This window comes from Adelges cooleyi, unplaced genomic scaffold (assembly GCF_023614345.1).
Source record: "Adelges cooleyi isolate 19-005CV unplaced genomic scaffold, UGA_ACOO_1.1 ACOO_flye_CR_arks_rails_tigmint_CR_PRNA_23, whole genome shotgun sequence".
NCBI lineage: Eukaryota > Metazoa > Arthropoda > Insecta > Hemiptera > Adelgidae > Adelges > Adelges cooleyi.
In genome coordinates this window covers 7,393,908-7,417,904 of record NW_026095893.1, presented here as the reverse complement: position 1 = coordinate 7,417,904, position 23,997 = coordinate 7,393,908, and the positions used below count along the sequence as shown (strand labels likewise).

At 31.3% G+C, this 23,997-nt stretch overlaps 2 protein-coding genes across 8 annotated transcripts; one reads left to right on the top strand and one right to left on the bottom strand.

Moving 5' to 3' along the window:
• Nucleotides 1-240: 240 nt before the first annotated feature.
• On the bottom strand, nt 241-11,758 carry LOC126835697 (glycogen phosphorylase). 2 transcript variants are annotated; one of them, XM_050568445.1, is made up of 14 exons: nt 11,361-11,758; nt 4,683-4,967; nt 4,483-4,614; nt 4,288-4,399; nt 3,477-3,622; nt 3,100-3,414; nt 2,875-3,038; nt 2,412-2,526; nt 2,158-2,340; nt 1,711-1,836; nt 1,425-1,646; nt 921-1,183; nt 775-841; nt 241-697 (listed from the first exon to the last, which is right to left on the bottom strand). In XM_050568445.1, the coding sequence occupies exons 1-14, from the start codon at nt 11,604-11,606 to the stop codon at nt 524-526; spliced, it is 2,550 nt and encodes an 849-aa protein (XP_050424402.1). In that variant the 5' UTR covers nt 11,607-11,758; the 3' UTR covers nt 241-523. The 2 variants fall into 2 exon arrangements, with proteins under 2 accessions (XP_050424402.1, XP_050424403.1); XM_050568446.1 differs by lacking the exon at nt 11,361-11,758 and adding an exon at nt 6,911-7,248.
• Nucleotides 5,981-23,717, top strand: LOC126835701 (uncharacterized). Of its 6 annotated transcripts, none has more exons than XM_050568460.1 (3): nt 5,981-6,020; nt 19,993-20,529; nt 21,459-23,717. In XM_050568460.1, the coding sequence occupies exons 2-3, from the start codon at nt 19,993-19,995 to the stop codon at nt 22,026-22,028; spliced, it is 1,107 nt and encodes a 368-aa protein (XP_050424417.1). In that variant the 5' UTR covers nt 5,981-6,020; the 3' UTR covers nt 22,029-23,717. The 6 variants fall into 6 exon arrangements, with proteins under 6 accessions (XP_050424417.1, XP_050424416.1, XP_050424412.1 ...); XM_050568459.1 differs by lacking the exon at nt 5,981-6,020 and adding an exon at nt 6,989-7,274; XM_050568455.1 differs by lacking the exon at nt 5,981-6,020 and adding an exon at nt 17,056-17,266.
• Nucleotides 23,718-23,997: the final 280 nt, after the last annotated feature.

Here is a 23,997-nt window from a genome sequence, read left to right as displayed (position 1 = left end):
TTATTAATTTTGATTATTTAAAAAAAAAAATACAATGAATTATAATGTAATTATTAAGGACAATTTTAGTCCTATTCCCTTTTTGGCTTGCATATTATTCAATAATTATTGTTGTGTATATATTGTATAGATTATAGAATTATTAAGATAATATCGGTTTGTATGGTAAATGAATAAATTATTTATTTTGTTTCATCAAATACCTAGAAGTTTGATTGAAATAATAATAATATCGATACATTATTATAAAATATGATATTTAATGCATTAATATTTTAGTATTTGACAACATAATATAATTCACTAAAAATTAATAAAAACAGTGAATATAATAAAAACAATCAACTATAAATTAATAATTTGTTTCAAATTTAAATTAAGTAATTTTAATAAAAAATAATAAAACACAAAAACTTGAGGAAAAAGTGAGGAACACAATTTTGTAAAGATTAATAAGAATCTATTGCTTAAAAATTATACATAAAAACATATATTTGCATCTATTAAATAAAAACACAAGAAATTAGACTTGTGGCTTTGGAAGATCAGCAATGCGCTCATGGGGGGCTGGTAACTTTTCCCATGTTGGTTCAACACCCCAGATATCTCTGGCATATTCAGTGATGGTGCGATCTGAAGAGAACTTTCCTGACGAAGCGATGTTTAAAATGGCCATACGTGTCCATTTTATTTGGTCCTGAGTAAATTCAAAAGTATTAATAATATAATGCTTTGTTATGAGATTGGGGGAAGTGTACAAATTTACAAGCATACCATGTATGTTTCGTCGACCTTGTCTTGGGCTTTAATGTAGTCCTCGTAGTCGGCTAACAAGAAGAATCTAGTGAGTGAACAAAATGCTCGTTGAAATAATTAACTTATCAACGTGTTTAAGCTTACAGGACAATGAAAGTTCTCACCTGTCCCATTTAAGAAGTACGTCGACAATATCCTTAAATTCGTCTGGATTGTTGGGGCTGTAGTAACCATTTTGGATCTGGTCGACGCATTGCTTGAGTTCCGGATTCGATTCATAGTATGTATATGCATTGTATCCTTTTCTCTTTAACAGTTCAACATCGTCGACTGTCATTCCAAAAATGAACATGTTTTCTGCTCCCATCTCTTCAGCCATTTCCACGTTAGCACCGTCCAAAGTGCCGATGGTTAACGCGCCATTCAGCTAGAAAAAAATAAAAGTGTAGAGTAAAACTGACAATGGTAACGGTGATCAGTTAAATTTATATGAATAAAACCGTACAAAAAAAATGTTTGTCGGTAAATGGGCGTTTAAAAAATTATGAAGTTTTACAAGATTATTGGCAGTTTTTCAAAGATATTTATAATTTTTAGGACATAGAAAATATTACGATTGATCAGTTGACTATTAAAATCTCTCTGGGTCCTATGCCATCGGTACTTACCATAAACTTCATGTTTGCGGTTCCGGATGCTTCGGTGCCGGCTGTGGAAATTTGTTCGCTGAGATCAGCTGCGGGTATAATTTTTTCGGCAAATGTCACACGGTAATTCTCTAAGTACAACACTTTCAGGCGGTCACCAACCACGGGATCGTTATTCACTATGTTGGCTACGTAGTTGATGAGCTTGATGATTTTTTTGGCCATATAATATCCAGGAGCAGCCTAGTACATAAGTATAAGAAATTAATATAAAGCAAATATTTTATTTCTTAAAGTTTTGTCTAACTTTTCCGCCAATCATCACGGTTCTGGCAACAAATTCACCATCTGGATTTTTCTTGATTCGATTGTACTGAGTGATAATATGCAAGCAGTTTAGCAATTGTCTCTTGTACTCATGAATTCTTTTCACCTAAATTAAAATAAAATAAAATGAATAGATTAAAACATTTACTAAATGAGACAAATTACTAAAATGTACTATCACGCGCACAAAAAAATATTAATATTTTTTAAATAAATTTAAAATGTTTATGGCCAAAAATATATTTGTATAATATTTTCACATTTTTTTAAAATATTAATTTAATATTTTGCTGTCAGAGATAAAATATCTACAACACTATACACAACATGTAACTTGAGCGTTTAGACTAAGATTAAAGATAGGATAAACCTTTTATCAATTAGATTTTAAACAATAGAATAACATTTATTAGGATGGATTACATACTTGAATATCAAACATTGAATTAGGATTAAGCTTGACATTATACTCAGTTTCCAACCAGTGAGCTAGTTTCATTTTGTTTTCTTGTTTAACTTTTTGTATGTCTAACATGAAACTCTGATCATCCGCTAGTTCCTTTAATTTACTGAGTTCTTCCAAATGTGTTATCCAGTTATCACCGATTCTCTATAAGCAAACATAACATAATTTATGTTAGATTCCGTTTATAAGTACTTAGACAAAACTAAGAGTATTACCTCTCCAATGATATCAGACAAATTTGGGTTGCAAAGAAGCAACCATCTTCTAGGAGTAATTCCGTTGGTTTTGTTTTGGAACTTTTCTGGTGTAAGCTCAAAGAAATCTCTGAATCTGTAAATAACCAAATACAACAGACACATTTAGTATGTACTATTTCACCCTTGCAACTTTTTCAAACAATTTGAGTGAGAAAACTGAAACCAAAATTATAATCTTATTTCAGCTTCACAGCTGTCACACTTTCATTATTCATAATTAGTACAGCCTAACATCTATACTGATATCGGCAAGTATGGCATTTTTCATGTTAAATCAGTCTTGCAACTTCACTTTCAAAAAAGTATCGTCACTATTTTAAGAAGGCGCCTACACTTTCACAATTTTTTTCAGACCAAACACTTGAATACCCTTAGAAAATTTGAGGTAATTTTATTATCATCGATTTAGTTTTAAACTTACAAGTCGTTCTTAAGGATATCCGAGTGGATACGAGCAACTCCATTGACGATGTGTGATCCAACAATAGACAAATGTGCCATGTTTACTCTTTTGTCCCCGTCTTCTTCTATCAGAGACATTCGCTTCATGCGTGCTAAGTCACCCGGCCATTTCTTTTGAACAACCTGTGAGCAAATTATAATCACTTAATAATAATTCTATAGTGCAAATGTTAATATTAATTACTTGTAAATGTAAGAAGTTAATATGGTAAATGATTTGCATGTGTCTCGGCAACATTGAACCCATTAATGACACAGCCCATCTTTCCATGGCTTCAGGTAACACTGTGTGGTTGGTATACCCGCACGTCTTCACGGTTATGTCCCAAGCATCTTCCCACGTTAAACCTTCAATGTCGATCAGGATTCTCATCAATTCAGGAATGGCCAAAGATGGATGAGTGTCATTCAGTTGTATAGCAACTTTAGATGGAAACTCGGAGAAGTCGGCTCGCACCTGTGCTCCTGGTTTGGCCGCTTTAAACCTCCGAATAATGTCCTAAAAACAATAAGCATCACTACAGCACTCCACTATATAACACTCACGAGTCTAGCAATTACTTGTAGTGTAGCCGAGCACATGAAATATTCTTGTTTTAAACGCAACTCTTTACCTTCAAATGAATTGTCATTGGGGTATAAAACGCGAGTAATGTTTTCGGCCAAGTTTCTGTCGAGAACTGCTTCAATGTAGTCGCCGTCATTGACTATAACCAACAATTAAATTTTACTTGTTTAGGTTGGAAAAATCTCGTGAGTGAGTCAATTTTTAGATAAGGGCATATCCAATAAAGGTTGTTCCTTAATAAATTTGATACACTCCAACCATTTTTGGTGGAGGTATTATTATACATAGTAAGTGAAAGTTATATGTTAAAAAATTATCAAATTATTTTAGGCGTTTTCCTAATTTTAAGAATGAAGAAGTGAGCTCATTCAATTTTTACCTCCTTAGAAGTACAAAGACACTATTTGAGATCTATAGATATGCTGATTGAGCAAATCATTCCAGTAGAAAAAAAGTTACTGTGTGTACACACAATATAAAAAGGAAACTCATCATTAAAAAATTAATAACTTTTCTTCAGCTATGCATCTAAGCTAAAATATAGCTGAAGTTTATTACTAATGGTATTAGAATAATTGGAGTCCATTGGTAGTGTGATAGGATTTTAAGCAAAAGTTAAGAAATTAGTAGGGAATGGTGGTGAAGTAAAGAAGAAGTTATATTTATATTAATCTATATTTATGTACATTTTAAAACTTTCATTTAATTTGTTATTTTTAATGAACTATGGTTGAAGGTATATTTTAATACTTTAAAAATGAATAGTTTTCTAACCTAATTTCCCTTAAAAGAACTAATACTTACAGAATTTTAAGTTGAATTCTACAGGAGACTTGGCAGACCACAGACGCATAGTGTTCACAATATTATTTTGATACCCCGGGACCGGACTGTCATAAGGCATTGCAAATACGACCTAAACAAAAAAAATTGGGACTATAAAATATCATTCAATGGTTCTTATCAATAGATATTAATATACAAATGTATACATTATACCTGAGTGTCGATCCACTTTTTCCCAGTCGGTGTGTCAAGAACCTTACCAAAGAAATGAATGGGTAACATGTACTCAGGTCTAGCCTTTTCCCATGGATTTCCAAAACGAAGCCAATCGTCAGGTTCTTCGATCTGCAATATATTTGTTATAATTTATAAAATACTGAACTGGCATATCATTAGGAATTCGTGAGTTTTACCTGTTCTCCATTAATGATCTTCTGGGCGAATATACCGTATTCATATCTCAAGCCGTATCCATAAGCCGCCAAACCCAAAGTAGCCATGGAATCAAGAAAACAGGCAGCCAGTCTACCCAAACCACCATTTCCTAAGCCCGCGTCCTCTTCGAGATCTTCAAGTTCTTCTATGTCTAATCCCATTTGATATAACGCCTCATCGACACTACTTTGGATACCCAAGTTAATCATGGTATTTTGTAGAGAACGACCTACCAGATATTCAAGGGACATGTAGTAAATACGCTGAAAAAAATGATTATTCAAATATACAGTTAATATTTTGTTTATGATAATTTGACACACATAATCATGTATTTCAGACTGGATAAAAAATCTTAATTAAATCTTTTTAACATAAATTAAAATTATATAATAGCAACGAAATTTTTATAAATCTATATACTTGTGATAGATGAGAATATATAAAGTTTTGGTAATTTAGTATTGGGATTGCAGGTATTCTGAAATATATTTTTGTAAACAAGTCCAAACTAATGATGTACTTATTTTTAATGCTTTTTTTTAATAAGCTTGTTTTTCTCAGCTTACTTTTTCTTTTTGAATATCTATTTGTAATTTTTAAGTTTTAAATCACTTCTTAATATTGTAGTAAATATTCATGAGTCGCTTGCAATAGTAATATGGCAAGTTGCATGTTGTATGTCTAAAGTGTTAGCTTTAGACAGTTTTTTTTTTCCCCTTTATTAATAAATACACAATCTGTTCCAATTTGGTATAATCAGAATATTGGCTAAAATAATAGTATAACATGAAAAGAACATGATAAAAGAAGCCACCCATTGATGACACTTTTAAGTGATTATTTTTTAATTTTTTGTCTGATTTATGTCTGTTCATTCAGTTAATAGGTCTCTACACCATTTGCGCTTCAAGCGTCTCGGAGGATTACCAGGAATAACATTAGTTGACAGACCTTTTATTAGGGGATTGGAGTGAGTGGCTAGTCGAGTGTGGAATCTTTTGTAATATGTTATAGCTTCTTCTTTTACAGTTTTAATTTTTATATCAGTATGGAGGGTATAATTTGAAACGTATGGAGGGGAGTTGGTTAATTTTCTTAAAGTAATATTTTGAAATGCCTGGATTCTATTTAAATTTGATTTTTTGGCATTTCCCCATAGTTGGAGACCATAGGTCCAAATGGGTTTAATATGGGATTTATAAATTAGTAGTTTTAAGTTTAAGTTAGTATGTTTGTTATTAATAAGTAACGTTTTAAGCATGCGGATTCGAAGGTTTAATTGAATTCTTTTTGCACGAATATGATGGACCCAGGTAAGTCGGCGGTCTAGGGTTAAACCAAGATATTAAAGCTTTAGACAGAGTAAATTGTAAAATAATGTGAAGTGATAACATGGGTTATTAATATTTAATAAAAAAAAAAAAAACCATTGATACCTGTGACCCAATTGATTATGAAACACTACTTCTAATTGGCACGATTAACTTGCAAGGTATGAAATTCATTATGAAACATAATGCTATTATTATCATACACATTGACCCAATTCGAACTCAAATTCAAAGAAAATGGTAACTTATTCATCTAGACATTACCAAATATTTTATTGAGATTTATTAGTTTTTAAGTAAATTGGATATTTTATTTTTCAATAGTACCTATTGGTTAGATGTGTAAACGGAATAAAATGTGTTAATATCAATAATAAAGCAATCAATTCAATACACGCTACAAATCATTTGCATTAAAAAAATGTATTTTTTATTTTAATAGTCAATATTAATTGTTTAAGTATAAACTTATATAAGGTTCATCGTCAAATTTAACAGACATTTAAGTCAATTTTCTTTAAAATAGATAGTTATAGTAGTAAAAAAAAAATTTTGAGTTAATTATTATTTTGTTCACTAGCATATTTTTAGTCATCATTATGGCGTGAGAGTAGTGTAGATAATATTATATTATATTGCATACAGAGGGTGTGGCGAACTTAAGAGGGCCATATTATGCTCATTTATTTGACTATTCGTGAGTCGAAGAAAAATGTATTTAAATGTAATTTAATGTATTGAAGAAAAAACAAAAGATAAATATTCCCAACATTTTAGTCGATTACAGCTGATTATTTTGGCGAAAGGTGATCGAATTTAAGTAGGTTTAGTTAAGTATAATCAGTTTTAAAAGAGTCGGCCTTGAACATCACCTTTGGGTCGGTTTCGTGATAGTGTTGCTGTGTGCGAATCCATCTGGAAGTCAGGTTATCTCTGACCATGTACGCGAGAGCAAAAAAATAGTCCCTGACCGTCGCTACGTTTCTGTCTTTGACCAGAGTGAAGTGCAAGTGCCTGTTGAAGGATTTTTTTAGAGAAGTAACGTCCTCCAGGCCCGCGATGGACCGCACACTTATTTGCTTCCGGAGCTGATCGATATTCGACATGGTTGACAATAAATAAACTGTATTTTACTGTTGGTCGACGGTCAAGAATAACATACGGTGTATATAACGATTGCACGGACGACAATGCGGGACTAGCAGCACTGGGCGGCAGTCGACTGCAGATCTCGAGGTAAAGAAGTGACAAAAATATTTCATGGGCAATTTGCAGCAGACAGTGTCGACAAAACATGTACAGTGTACATAACTAAAATTCAAAGAATTAAAAAAAAAAATACCCTAAATTTGACCCTATAAACCAATTTTACCGCAGCGTTTAGAGTTTGCTCTGATATTATAAGACTTTCTAGATGACTATTATATTACCATCAGCGTTTGAGTTTTGACACATTTTTATTTTCCCTTCACCGAACGACTTAGTAATAATATTATTGTCTATGCGCCGCAAGTATTTTTAGATGCACACACAACCACGTTAATGGCCTGTTGGCCACGATTCACAAACATGGTGTGTTCATCATGTACAGTACTATTATAATCGCATCGACTATAGGAATATTATAGCGCAATTACCATAAACAAAATACCGAAAGTCCTCTATGAGTACGATGATGATTAGTCGATTAGTTATTATACATTTTAGAGCCATTGCCCACTTGAACCATTATTAAAAAATATGATTTTTTTTTAAATGAGTAGTTAAAAAATACAATTGTTCATCGGAAGATTTTGTGGGGTTCTGCACCCCTTGAATTACTTGTTATTATTATCACAAAGTAAATGAATTGTTTATATTAAATTATAACAACGTTGGTTACAATTGTTTCGGGATTCCTACATTAGCTTACCCACCCAGGTGGGTAAAATTTATAAATATATGTATTGATAGAGAAATAGAAAATTATTTTAAATTAGCTTTTGTGTTTATTGAATATTGTTGATTCTAAACATACTATGAGCATTATAGGTATCTTAATATAGTAGTAGTGTTATGCGATAAATGCAGCCGCGCATAATGTATCTATTTTTAAACAGTTTCGCGCAAAAACTGACTAAAAAATTAGAAATTCACTCTAGCTTGCATTGGGCCTCGCTAAAACCTCATGGGTTTTCTATGTAGGTATTTAAGTATTTAATAGTTTAAATAATCGGTGAAAAATGTGCTCGGAAAAACCTATGTGCTTTTTAATTTATACTTGTATTTTGTCGAATAATCATTCAAAACTCGTTTTCTTTTAAGCAGTATATTTTCAGTTGATTTAAGTTCCTAAAATAATTAAATACAATTTTAAGTCACTATTTAGTACCATAAAAATCTGAATTATTTTTTTAATAAAAACAAATTAATATTTAATAAAAACAAATTAATATTTAATAAAAAAATATTAATATTTAATAATATAATATAACAAATATTTAATTTTAAATACGTAAAATTATTATTAAGTACTATATTAGATACATTTTTTTGATTTATGTCTATATTAAAAACAATTTCTAAAAATACAGGGTTATCCAATTATTAAAGAAAAACACTCATTTTCTTGAAAAATAATTGCAATTTTTATAGTTTTTTTTTCTCGAATACATTCTCATTTAAGTTTTAAAAGTTGATAGCACTGGTAAAAAGCACTAGAAAAGGTAAATATTTGATATTTTTATAATATTACACAATAGCATAAATAAAAATTCGTTTAATAAGTAAAACAACATAACTGTAATTATATTGCGAGAAAATGAGTGTCTTACGTTGAATAGATTTTCCGATAAATTAAAAAGTCTTCTAAATAAAATTTATTTTTAAGTATAAATACATATTATTTATTCATAAATGTTTTGCATCATTGAATAATTATATATTATGTTTGCACTGGCCCCAATTGTTATTAAATATTATAGAAATAGAACCGGGAATTTTTTTTTTCATCAATCGGGAAATTGATTTAACATCATTATGATTATTATTATGGTGTAAAATAAAATTAATTAATGGTAAAACCAACATATTGACGATAACAATTGTATTAATATAATAAAGGAAAATTCATTACATAGAAAAAACTTTGCGAATATATTATATATATATAGGTGTATATATAATTTATTATCAATGAGGTTTATTTTCTTACTCGTCACAATGAAATTGTATAAAAATGTAGTTTTCAAAAAATATCTGGAAGTAAAATCTATTAAAAAAATAATACGCTCCATAATTTGTTGATATATTACCAAAAATCTGTGCAAAATAGGTATAAAATTATGTTGTGCTATGTCAATGTGGCAACATCCAGAAAATATGTAATAATATTTGTGTGATACAGCGATAGTGTATTTTCAACTAAACCGTTGCCAGATATCCATGTTTAAATATAAAACTTCTTTCATCAAGGTCAAAAGTTATTAACCTTGAAACAGTAGACATTTTTAACTTAATAAAGGAATATATTATGGCAATAGACCACAATAATCAATAGAAAAAGACTTATTTTTTTGAATATTAACAATTTTTCAAAAATATTCATTATTAAGAGGCCTTAATGATTATTGTTTTTTTAAACATCATTTTTTTCTTCATTACATAATAATATTCTTGATTTGATCACTTACTTTTAAGTTAACAGATTTATTAAATTCTTAAATATAATAACTATAATGTAACTTTTAAATAAAAATAAATGTTTTCCTATTATAATATCTAGTCGGTAAATTTATGGCATATTTTTATGGCGATCGAAAAATATGTCACAAGATAGTGCATGTCAAGTTTACATTGTAAACGCATATACCTTTTACGTGACAAAATATTTAACAGACGGTATACTTATCTCCAATTCTAGCCTTTTTAAAATATGCCAAATAAGTAAACTACACAGAGTAGTATTACATATGGTAGGTTTTAGTACAATTTCATAAGAAACGTTATGGGTATAGACCGTAGTATAGTTTGCATAGGTCAGAGCTGAATAACGTAAACTAATTCAATATTTGTTGAATTTTTTTTTTGGCATTGCAGTAAGTACATAAATTTACACTTTAAAGTTTTGAAGCAGCTAATGATAAAGGGAAACGAAACAAAATGGTATATACCTACATTTTATTAAAAATGCGATTTATTTGGCTCTTCGAAGAACCAGATAAAATTGTTAACATTTTAAATTTATTTTTTACAATAATACTATTTTATTTTAATTAATTAAGTTTAATTATAAAACTACAGTTACAAAACGTACATATATTATACACCTATGTTTATAACATTTATTTAAAAAAATAATTTTATTATTTAATAGATAAAAAAAATTCAAATTTGTAAAGATAGACAGGTCATAAAATTTGAGTATAATAAATTTTTATGTCATCCGAAAGATCCAACCACTATTTCAAAAATAAATAACCAAAACCATAAAATATAATTTATATGAATAACTCAAATATCTATGTTGAACTATTTAAATTTTAAATGTTTATAAGTATTAAGCCCAATAAAATTCCATTGTACATTCATTAGTTTTTAACTGTACAGTATACCCAGACAATATTTTAGAATATATTAGAACTTTTAAAATTATAATTTTTTTATACTTTTACAGTTAATAGTTTGCCAAATTTCGAATTTACAAAAATAAAACCCCATTTCTTAAGTGCTAAAATCACAAGGGACATTTAAACATAATAAAAAAAGACTGTATTAACGTTTTAAACTAATAATTTGCTAAAAACTTCGACTAGTCGATAAGCAGTTTTTAATAATTACTTATTAAGTTATTAAAGTAAAACATTTAGGACGGGAAAAAGGATAGACTGTAGTATACTTTTTACCTGAGCGATTACTAACTAGATTGTTAAAATTACCAAAATTTAATATTTTAATGTTACTAGCACTACTGTTAGGATGAAGTTTGCACAATGCTTTATCGAAGTGAACCAAGTAGGAAATTTTATCCTGCCCAAGATTTAATGGGCAAAGATGGGCATTATTCAATACATCTTTATTCAAATATAAAAACAATTTTCAAGCATTTAATTCATGAATAATTATTTTTACTTTTGAACAAAAATGTTTTTATTCGTGAAAAAAGTTATTATAAAAATCTTCAAGTTTGATAGTATATATTTATAAGGTAGGTGTGAATGAGCACGCATTACTTTTGTCTAATTTACATAGTTTACTCAATGTTATATTGGTCACGCAGTTTATCAAAAAGTAATACACCAGACGATCAAAAAAAAATTGTAATTGATATTTTGGGAAACTTACTTTTGGGTTTATCGCGTATTGGTGTTGTTGCGTTCTGATCCATCGTGAGACCAGACTATCCCTGACGGAATGCGCCAGTGCGTAGTAGTAATCCCTAACGGTGGCCACGTTTCTGTCTTTGACCAGGGTGAAGTGAAGGTGTCGGTTGAAAGTCTTTTTCATGGCCACCACGTCCTCCACGTCAGCGATGGATTTGACGCTGATTTGTTTGCGTTTCTCCACTTTGGGCTTGTTGTTCACCACCATGATGCAGTGTTATTTAAACGCTAACTTGTAAAAAAAAAAGAACGAATAAGTTTTGTTTGTGATAATTAATTTAGTGAGTTGTAGCGAATTTTAATCACAACGTCTAAGACTCGCCCGACTTGATAGCTGGTAGAGCACTGCAGTCGGCGACCGGTTTTACAACGGGCATCGGCCGCTGACCGGCGTCCTATCCGAGTGTACCCTAGTTTAGATAAGCCGAACTCATTAAAACACGGCTAATCGCTTTTCGTATCAAAGTCGTGTTGGGTTTATACTTTTAAAAGATAAATTACGGCTGTTATTCTCATAAATACACTACATATCACAGTGTTATCGTTTCGGTGCCGCCGATGTTGGCATAATATATAATATCTAAATGGGCAATCTAATTTTAGAATGTAGACACATGTTTTTTACAACAGCAGCAGCGTCCCGTGGGTTTATTTTGTTTTTAAAGCTTGGTCATGCGGACGCTCATGTGAGGACAAAGGTGAACGCATGACCGTTTCACGAGGAACCGGTGGACGCAGCTCGTTAATTGCTGTTTTAAGACGGTGAAATTCCACAGTTATAGCACTAAATTTTAACGATTAACACAGTACCAATTAGGTAATGATATTTACAAAAATCCCCAACTATTCGGGGTTGTAGTTAGAGTCTCTAGACTATCACTATCACATTTCTATAGGATAAATTACAATTTTTTTCCATCAAAACTGCTTTGCAAAAGACAAACGGTCAATATTCACAGTAAAATGACCAAAAGTTCACAACACATAGAAGAGAAGAGAACGTTATCTGTGTCGTAAAGTTTTTTTTTAGTAATACTCAGTCTCACTAACTTAAAAATGAAGAAACAAAACAAAATCTTTACGAACGAATGACTTAGATTGTGTTTGTGATCAAAAAATTAAATAAATCATTAAGGCATAAGTAAAGTTCTTCTCTGTGTACTGTACAAATTATGAAATTCTACTACGAGTACAACACTTTGTCCTCAGCACAATGAAATTGCGGCCAAAATACAGGTGGTGTGTCATCATCTGCGATAATAATTTAATATTTATATTTGTCTGTTTAATAAATTAATTATTAATAATATCTATAAATAAAAAAGCTCGGGGGGTGATTTTTTACCTAAGTACTAAATTTATAAAAACATCAAAACTTATAAGCAGGTATGTGGTTGGTACAAATTTGAAGTTAGAACTTCAGATTTTAATAAATTGCTAGATATTATGAAATATTAGCTATGGGTGGTCGTAATTTTTTTTAAGTAATTATTAATTAATTTTTATTAAAAAATAATAATTACACTATTAATTTACCATAATCTATTATGACATACATTATTAATACAATTATAAAAAAAAGGTTATCTCTACAAGTAGTTAATAGTGAATAGGTAATGCTTGGTTTTAATTAGCGTTGCCAAAAAGTGATAACAAATATCCTAATTAATATTTATTTTTAGCCAAATTTAATCATCTCGTAGCAAGGTTGTGTGCATATTTAAATTATCAATGTTAACATTTTCCGTTGATATCAATTTAACACATAAATGTAATAAATGTTTAAAAAGTTGATGCATAACCATTAGTTATAATATATCATCAATAGAAGCGACACGGCCGCTCAGCTTTAATTAGACGTGATTGAATGTTCTCGAAGTCCAAAAAAACCCGAGATAAGACCTGCTTGGTCGTCAACAAAATGTTGTATGGAACTTTTGTTTAAAAGTTTTCACGAAGAAGTTAAAATAAAAGTTTTTATTAGAAATGTATTTTGCGAAAATCCCTCACTCCCCCTAGTTAGCCTTATGGGGATATTGTCATTAGGAAATACAAATTAATATATTTAAATATATTTATCAATAAAAACTATTCAATCTGTTTATTTTAAATTTAGAAAATAGTTTAGGAATGTTTAAGTGGTAAAAATGTTTATCAAATTAAAATACTTACCATAATGTAGTAACACAATTAGTTTAATAAAATTGAACATCACAATTTTTTAATGAGATCAGAATTATTAAATTTGGTTAAAATTAAATACAAGTTAACCTTTTTTTTAAAAAATCAAGCTATTATCAAAGTTGTAAGGATTAAAACTTTTGTTGACTTTTGCGTTTTTTCAGTTCTTAACAAGGTGGCATCGTTTACGCCATGTAAAACACTTACAATAACACAGTTATTTTGAGGGCATACAGTTATAAAGATATAATTTACCATTTTTCTGATTAATAAAACATTTTGAATAACTGTTATTTTCTAAATTCCCAAAATGTATACCAGATAACAATAATCTTATGTGTGCGCAGTGGTATTGGATGTCACTTGTCAGTTGTCACCCGATATTTAACTGTGTATGTCGCTTCTTGATCCCGGATGGGTGACCACCCGAGATTTTCAACGGTGGCCATCATTCCATATCCGTATTGTACGTGTAAGACAGGCGCTTAATATTGAACTTGTATAAGGGTCAAACCACTGAAATAGAAGTAAATGAAAGCAGGAGAGAAGCGAAAATTCGTCAAGGAGTAAGGCAAGGTTGCCCTTTATCTCCATATTTGTTTAATTTATTTATTGAACATGCAATAGATGAAATGAAAGACCACTCTAGAGGAATATCGATAAATGGGAAACGGTTTCACTCCATCCGCTTTGCAGATGACATAGCTCTTCTAGCTGACAGCGAGGAAGAGTTGAATTTAATGCTTCATATACTTGACTCGTCTCTAGACAAGTACAAACTAAAAATTAACTCCAAAAAAACAAAAGTTATGGTTATAAGTAAAGTTATAACAAATATAAATATAACGCTCAACAATGAGCAGTTACAACAAGTAAATGAATTCTGTTATTTAGGAAGCTTGATAACAGATGACAATAAAGCTACGAAAGAAATAAGAAGACGAATTACATTAGCAAAACAAGCTTTCGAGAAAAAACGGACACTTCTTGCTAATAAACATCTGAGTATAAGTTCAAGAAAGAAATTCGTAAAAACATACATTTGGAGTATATTACTATATGGTTGTGAATAGTGGACGATAGGAAAATATGAAAAAGATAGGCTGGAGGCGACGGAGATGTGGATGTGGAAGAAAATGACAGGAACAAGCTGGATAGAACATAAGACGAATGAAGCAGTGCTGAACGAGGTCAATGAAGAAAGAACAGTGATGAACACAGTAATGAAAAGAAAAATAAAGCTAATTGGTCATCTACTAAGACACAATGAGTTCATCGCCATCATTATAGAAGGAAAAATAGCTGGTAAAAGAACTAGAGGAAGACCGAGTAAGTCCTTTTTTGAAGAAATCTTCCGTTGGATGGGTTGTACCTCTTACCAAAGTCTTAAGAGGAGGGCATGTGACAGACATGATTGGCTACAACAACAAGGCTTGGCCTTTAGAAGCTGATGATGATTGTACGTGTTTACACTACCCAAAACCAACTGGTAAAAAAATAAATGTAGTTTCCGAAGCTAAAAACATAGTAATAATGTTTGTACTGTCAATATAATATTTGGAATCCATTGTGTAATATTAATATGACTCGCGCATAGAACATTTTTCACATTTAAATTTTTACAGATAAATACGGAAAAAACAACAAGACTAAGCCTAAACAATATAATATAATTAATTTGATTCAATCGAAAATGGTTTTGTTTTTAATCAGTTATGTTTATTTACGTTACACGTTGCATAACTTTGAACTTTTGAAATTGGCATATTATTGATACGTTTACACTGATAAAATTGTAATTAATAATGTAATTATAAGATAACGTGTAGTCCATAATGCTTTACTTTAACATAAAATATACAATCATGTTTCATCTTAAGTCTTATATTATACAAATTGTATTAAATAATTAGTAATTACCTACTATAATACAATATTAGTTGAATTTGTTGCTTTTTACAAGACTAGATTAAATTTAATGAACAAATCGATACAAATACAAATAGATACTAAATGCAAATTAAGAATACAAAAACAATTTTATTTCTTCTTTGCTTTGCATTGAAGTTTAATGAGTAAGAATACGATCACATCGAGAAAATATGAACCGAGAACTTTCCCCCACAATGTTCCAAAATTGAAAAAAGCTAGCCATAGTTTTTTGAAAATATTATTTTGGTAAAGATTTTTTGTTTGTAAAATTTCCAAAAATTGCATTTCAAAAACCTGTTTATTTCACTACTATTATTTTAAAAATAAATTGATGTGTAAGATGTTTGGAAATGGAACTTGGTGAACCTATGTTATAATTTATTACAATAAAAATAAAATGTACTACAAAATTGTTTCTATAATTTATACTAGTAAATAAATGAAATGATAGATAGTATTGTAATTTGTTTAAAAAATAACCTTATCTTTGTTCACGTTTCATTGGTTTCGTTAGTAAAACGAGCATTGATATTTTAACTTAACGGCGGGGCACGACATATACATTGATTATGCAAGACGCGGGGGCAATATCTAATAAGTAATAACCACACGTTATTTTGTTAAATTTAAATTTTACATTCATCTACTAGCCATTATGTATTTACCTAAAATTACAATAAGAGACATACACAATATAATTTATTTTATTGGTGAAAAAAAAACATAGCAATTCATTTTGTATGGGATCGTTTTCCAAAGTAATTGGAACAAATGTACTTTACCGGGCACCCTTTTTTTCGATTTTTTTTTCTTTTAATCGATAGTACGTTTAATGCTAATGAATTTTTTGCCGAACGTCTGTAACTCCGAAACTAAGTTCGTCCGGCAAAAAATTCATTAGCAAAATTTCATCAGCATTAAACGTACTATCGATTAAAAAAAAAAAAATCGAAAAAAAAGGTGCCCGGTAAAGTACACTTATACCAAATAAAAAATAAAACATCTTAATCCCCTCAATAAGAGGTGAATTTTAAAACTGATAACACATTTGGGTTTTGTGACCACTAAATCTCACTATTCGTCATTTTTTGGGGTACATAATATTTGAGAACTATTAGTATTGGTCAGATTTTTTTTATTTTGCAACCCTGTGCCCCCCCCAATTTTAAAGAAATCCTAACTATTTATCGGATTACTAAGTTATCGTAGTTATCTAAAAAAAAACAAATAAATAAATATTTAAGATAATCCTACAATATAGATTAAAATAGACGAATATTTATTTTGTTGGGACTTGGGTATAACATGAAATGGTCATAAAACCAAAGTAACTAATAATGGCAATACAAATGATGATAATGGAAAATAATAACTATCAATAATAAAAAGTATAATATGTACTGTGTACAACCATAAGTCACAACATATTTTTGCAAGCCGGTTATTGTTTTTTTTGTCGGTAAAGTGTTAGTTTTCTACAAAACATACGTGCGGTTTATAAACATTTGAACGCGACAACTGCAACTGACAACAGTATTGTTTACTCACGAGTCGGGTGTTGGCATAGGTGTTATTCTCAGTCAGTATTCGAATGCGGTTTAACAAACAAACTCTATTATTGTTATTTTTGTTTTTTGAAAATTGCTATTTGTTCGTCGTTTCCGCTTGTTTGCTACTATCTGGTCTTATCATTACTAGTGCACGTTTTCGGTCGGGAAATTATCATTTGGGATATGTTACACACTGCTTAACAACGTAAGTCCCAGTATGTAGTATGTACACTCGAATGTCTATTATCTATAATATCGATTGTCTAATTTAAAGTCAATAATCCTTTAACAGGAGTAATTTGCTCTAAATAAACTAGTATTTATGGTCATCGTAGGCTGTTATTATATATGAAGTCATTGTTTTATTATACTTATCGTGGGAGAGTATTATATACTTATAGTGACTAGACTTCTCTTTTACGAGGGTCAAGGGTTTTTCTTCTTTTTAAGGATGTCCTCGGTTGTCGGGCGTCTTTCAAAAAAATAAATCAAAACGTCTTTTATTTTTACACGATATGTTTATTTTTATATTTCTAAATAATTATTTATAAAAATTCGATTCTGTTTTACTTAAAAATAATTTATGGCGTAATGTAACGTTGTAATGTAACTGTAATGCCTATTGCCTACCAATGTCCAAATGCTCGCATGTGTATGCCATTATTATCGCCACTGTATTATTCGGGCGTGCTCGGTTCGCGACGTGGTCGCTCCACTGCTTGTCGGTTTTTATTGAATTATATGGAATCTGGTGTTTTGTTTGGAAATTTTAGAACCAACTAAAGTTATTAAACACCCGAAGTCTGTTGATGACATGCGTATGAAGTTCCTGAACTGTTCACTGATTTCTTGTTCCCGGTGAGTGTTCAGTAAATCTGATCCATTATACAAGTCTCTTATACAAAGCTGTTTGCCATCATCTTCTATGTTTTCTTCGGTTTTTATTTTTGTTAATAATACTGTTAATTTAATTTAATACTATTAGTTAATATTTTATTTAAATAGTTTTTCGAATAAAAGTTGATTATTCGTATAAACACAAATAACTATACAAATACTGACTAAATTAACTATTATACGTGATTAATTTCATTTACTCGTGACTAATTTAACTATTGTTCAAGATTAATATTTTGAATCATTGTTATTCGTAATTAATGATTTGTTTTTTACTTAATACTCGTTTGATCAATGATCATTTAATTAATTTATATTAATCAATTAGTTTTAGGGGAAACAAAAAAAAAACACTCATAGTTTAAAATCATACATAATAATATTAAATTGTGAAAAAGTGTATCTCTTAAATCTCTAATAGCTTTATTCGCGTGTACCAACAAAAAAGTTAACTTTTTAGTTTTGGTCATGATTAATTTTTTCAATCATGATTTATTCAACTTTTGCTCATGATTAACTTTTTCAATCATGACTAATTTAACTATTATTCGCGTTAAATTTTTTAATCATGATTAATTTAACTATTACCCATGACTATATATTTCAATCATGACTAATTTAATCGTACTTCAAAGTTGAAATTTGTATTCATGATTAATTGTATTTGTTATTGTATGATTAAATTAATCATGATTATGTAATGACTAAAATGTTTAGTCATCGAGTTAACTTTTAACTTAAATAAAAATTGTCCATCTCTGATTGTACATTAAAATGAAAGCAGCATTAGCAACTTTTAAATTTGATATTTTGATAATACGTGCGCACATTCACTAGGACGTTTGGTAAAACAATGATTTTAAAGCGTTATACTGTTGTGGTGTTCAGAAATAGTATAGTGCTATAATAAAATATGTTATATGACTGTGCAACTATTGACAACCATGATATAAGTACTTATATTATTATCTATTAGAAAGTTATTTCCAGAAATGAACAGAATTTTGCTAGTGTTCTCTGCAAATCAAACGCTAGATGAAACACCTAAAGCACTATTGAACTGGGGAACCATGTTTACTTTTTGTACTTTCTTTGATGAGTAGTTTTCATAACAGTTTGAAAGAAGTAGAAAATGAAAGGGATTAAATCTGTGAGGTTATTAAATAATAAATTATTATTATTATTATTTTCATTATTTATTTGTTATATACAATCTATACAATGTAGTATAATGAGTATAATTGATAGTTCTGTTTACAAAATAGCATGTTTGAATTGAGTAAGAAACCGCCTGCCGACGACACTCAACTGGATTTTTTTTTTGTTACTGTTGTAATAAGTCTCGGCACCACTTACGTTTTAATCTTTTAGGAGGGTTTCTTAGCATGTCATGCTAGGTTTTTAGCCAGAGTGTTTGGATGACTGAATAGTGAGTTGTGATATCTGTTATATGACTGTATAAAGCATCCAGGAACTGTTTTCATGTTGAAGTTATTGCAGAGAGTTATGTTTGATACATACTAAGGATAATTAGTGATCGGACAAAACGTTTTGTTTCGGACAGTTTGTATTTTATTAAGTTTTTATATTTTTGCAGCTCCCTAGATTTGTAAGCCGTAGGTCCATAATTTCTTAGCAACTTCAAAGGTATTCAAATTGAAACCGGGGGAAATATAGAATACAGTGTTTCTCCAGGGGATAATGATTTTGGAGGAAGTCATAAGAGAAATGTTAGAAGCGAGCGAGCTTTATACTTCTTCTGTAGCATCGTTGTCTGTTTCAGGTGAGAGTGGAGTTGAAACGGACGCACACAAAAGACAATCTGATGGACGGCTGTAGCAAAACGGCAAAAATATAGGGCGCAAGGTCGAGGGTATTGGCGGTCCGCGATGGTAACGTCAACTGATTAATTAGGTGAGCGCGGAGTGCATTGTCGGGGGTGCTGTGTCCGTAGGTTTGTATAGCCATCGTTTAAGCGTTTGGTACACTGTCATTAAAAACAGCTATAATGATTATTTCGTTTTATTTGTATAGATGAAGATAAGTCGCGGGCAAATAGTGAGCGTATGTCCAAAATGCGTACATTTGGACAGGGCGACCAAAGAGGACTACGCGAACACCTTGCACGCGGGCGTCAGTAAGGCGATGGACGACATAACGGGACAGATTAAGTCCATCTACTTTTATGTGGTATCCACCATCATGGTGATAGCGCTGTTGTTCGTGGCCACGTATCTAGTGGTCAGGTGCAATAGTTCGTTTCGGCACCACAACAACGACTCGCACTTGAGGTCTTTCCATAGAAGATCGGCGCCCGCCGATGTGGTGGACGCCACGTCCCTAGTCAATTCCAAAAAGTTGTACGCTGAAGAACCAGACCGCCGAGCGACCAAGCTGATTGCGCTCGATTTGGGCGTGACCGACGTGCACTACGTGTTCATAAGTGACTCGTGGCCGTCATGGATGTCCATGTGCTCACTGGAGTCCGCGGTGAGCGCTGTCGGCGACAATGGACGTGTCAACGTGTTTTTGGTAAACGGCACCAAGACTGACCACCAAAAACAGAAATCGGTCAGTGTTCACGCATTAAAACAACTATACTATTTTAACGGTGACAGTATGCATTTTAATTGCAATAGTATATATAGTATGTATAAAAGGACTATTCAGGCAAGAAGTGGGGGGAATGAATCTTTGGATAACTACCGTTCACCGTTGTACTATGCTTGAACTTCATCGCTACGACTTTATTCCTTTGATCCCCCTTGCATCTTCTAACTGTGCTATCTTATACATACCATTGATAAACTATGCAAATATTTAAAATTTGGAAATCACGCTAATGCATTGCTGGCTCCCACTTGTGAACGGGAAGTTGTTCAACACGGCGTGGGCTATTTATGTATAGTTAATCAATGCTTATACTATGATAATTTTTGTTCTGTACTGATTTTACCTTTATAGTAACCATTTTATATTTTGGTATACATATACAGGAATTTATTTTCAAATTAAATGTTATCTTACTTTTATTAAGGACGAAAACATAATGCTAAAATTGTGTGCCTAACTTAAGAAAAACAAAACAAAAACCCTTTAATTTGAATGACTCATTTTTTGTTTTCTTCAATGATGATGTTTCTTAACGATTTTATACCCTAGACAGTTGTTAGTCTATCGCCAGAGAGGATCAAGGCTCTTTTTTATTAGATAAATATTAACCAATAAACTATTTTGTGCAAACCAAACTGAACAAATTGTTATCTATAAACAAACAACTACAAATTATAAAAATTAAATCCTACGTTAGTTTATATCTTAACGGTTGGGAAATGCTTAGCTTTTCGTCTAGATACAACACATTAATAATTCAAAAGTTCAATAGGGGAGGGGGCACTAAATCTTTTATCCAAATATTAGGACGCCATTAGTATATTTAAATATTAAACATGTCGTTTATCGGTAAATATAATGTAATTGACTTACTATGTACGATGTAGGTAGAACTATTGGCCAGCTTGGAAGGACTGTCGGCGACGTACGGCAATCGGCTAAACGTGGTGAACGTGGATCTAGAAGAGTGTCTGGACTGCTCGCCGTTTCGGGGGTTGAATCTGGACGGGCGCACTGCCCTGGCCAAGTTTGTCGTCGAGCTGGTGTTGTTGTGGCAGTTCGGTGGCACCGTGCTGGACGCCGGTGTAGTGGCCGTCCACGGCCACGTGTACCGGGCTTCAGGCACGGCAGTTGAGTACGACCATCAAGAAATCAGTTCGCCGATCGCATGCCACGATTTCATTTACAACGCAATGTTGTGTACCAAGGACTTCATAATTGATGCAAAAAAGCCGTTTGGTACGAAGAGCGGCAGATGGATAATGGACAAGACCGTCAAGGTGTTTCGGTACGCCACTAAAGACGTACGGCCGTTGAACGAACGTGTGGTATGCAAGAACGGTGTGGTGACCGACTATTGTTACTATGTAGAAGCCGACCACGTAGAGTACTATGACACATCATATGTGCACAGTTTCTGTCCCGTTGTATGGAACACGTCCCAAGTACCCGCATGACTCGACAAAACCATCCAAAACTATTAACTAATTTCATGATTATTGGCGCTAAGCTCTCAATTTTTAATTTTTTTATTTACACTATCATTATAATTGTAAGCAAACGAGTAACAAACGATTATTATTTAAGAATTAAATAAATACGAGTAAGTATAAATTAAAATTCAGAGGCGCCAAACCTGTTGTTTCACATACCATGATAAGTGGGCGATTTTTTTTTCGGGAGAACGGTTAGGTTAGGAGCACGGGAGGAGATCTAAAGGGTCATCTTTTCGCTCTCTAACGCCCGCAACGAGCCGGCGACCTCCCCTTAAACCGCCGATGTGTTATGGGGGAGAATTATATCATTTTACTACCCGTACGAAACCGGGTACAACAGCTAGTTATAAAATTCTAAAAAAAGTTATCTGAGCGCACGGCATTGCGCTAGGCCAAGTTCCAGCAAAACCAGTGTATCTACACGAACCAATTCATCTAGTTTTTCTAACCCACATTTTAACAGAGATATCTTGTTGTTTAAGATAAACTTTTGAAATTTGAAACATAGATTAAGTTCGAGTAGCTTAGGTTAATGTAAAACATTGAGCCCTTAATATTAATCCATTTCAAAAGGGGAGAATTTCAAAGTTTTAATTTTTGTTACCGACTCACTCAAAATTAATGACGCTTTAGGGAGTGTAGTTCTAAATGCACGATGTGTGTGACGCTCAGATTCCCGCGCCGTCGAAACAAACGCGTTCTCTTTCAGCGTTACAATAATATGGCAATAAGCAATTGTTTGTAAGTAAATACTTATCAAATATATTGTTTTCTTATTTTTTTTTTCGGTTATCAAATACAGAATATTTTAATAATCGTAATAATATCATTATTTAATTCAGTCTGTATACTCTATATCCGTGTTTTTTTCGCCGGAGAATTCGTTCGTTCGTTCTAAGTATAAAAAATAATAGCCAGTGCCGCTTTTCTAAGAAAAATTGTATTAGAGAAAAATCTAACGCGCGGCTCTATGTTCGAAATGCTCCCACTAATGCCTCGCAAAAAGGAATGATATCTCAAAAACAAAAACCGAACAGTGAAAAAGGGCCAAGTTCCAGACCTCCTCCCAAAAAAAGTCAGCCTATCAAAGTCTATATTGTGGCCAAGTCTGTTTTATGCTTTATTCTGGAAATTCATGTTTCATTCAGAAACTGGCCAAGTGTCGAGCAATACATTATACAAAGAGAGGTGTTGTTAAGAAAGTAGGAGTGAAGTAAATACATTTGAACACTTATTCCGAAACCCTGCTAATCCTCTACAAGTGATTGAAACATTTTCTGTTTCTTTAATTTAGACGAATGAAATTTTATATTTAAGAGAAAATGAAATGAAATAGTAAAAATATCTAAATTAGAAATACATAATTAATCCAAAACAAACCATAAAATATAAAAACCTCGTTGAAAACTTCAATTCAGAATTCAAAAATACAGCTCAATTATAGTTTAATTAGGCTATTATGGTTATAAATATTAAATGCTAGTCTAATGTTGTTTTACAAGAATTAAGTAGTCCCTAAAGTTGGCACTCTCAGTTATTTCGCAAATACACGGGTTACAAAAATGATATATTATATTATTACAGTATTATGCTCGTATATTTTTAAAATAGTCAAATTTTATAGATTTTGTAAGACGTTCTAAAAATAATTAAAAATGGAATTTCGTGTAGACATTTACATCGAGTTACTCTCGAAAGTTGCATTTACCTAAAATTGGGCAGCCAACTCAATGGTCGCCCGCACATTACCTAAGAAATCAAAATCGTAATACAATTTTTCCGATTCTGGCCAAATTATAAAAAAAAACAAACATTCTCAATTTCTCTTCAAAGCTAATATTATTTTATTGTAAAAATGTAAGCACTGCTTAAGACAGATTGGTAAATTACAAAAGAATCGACATGTATATTTTTATGAAATAGTTTAACA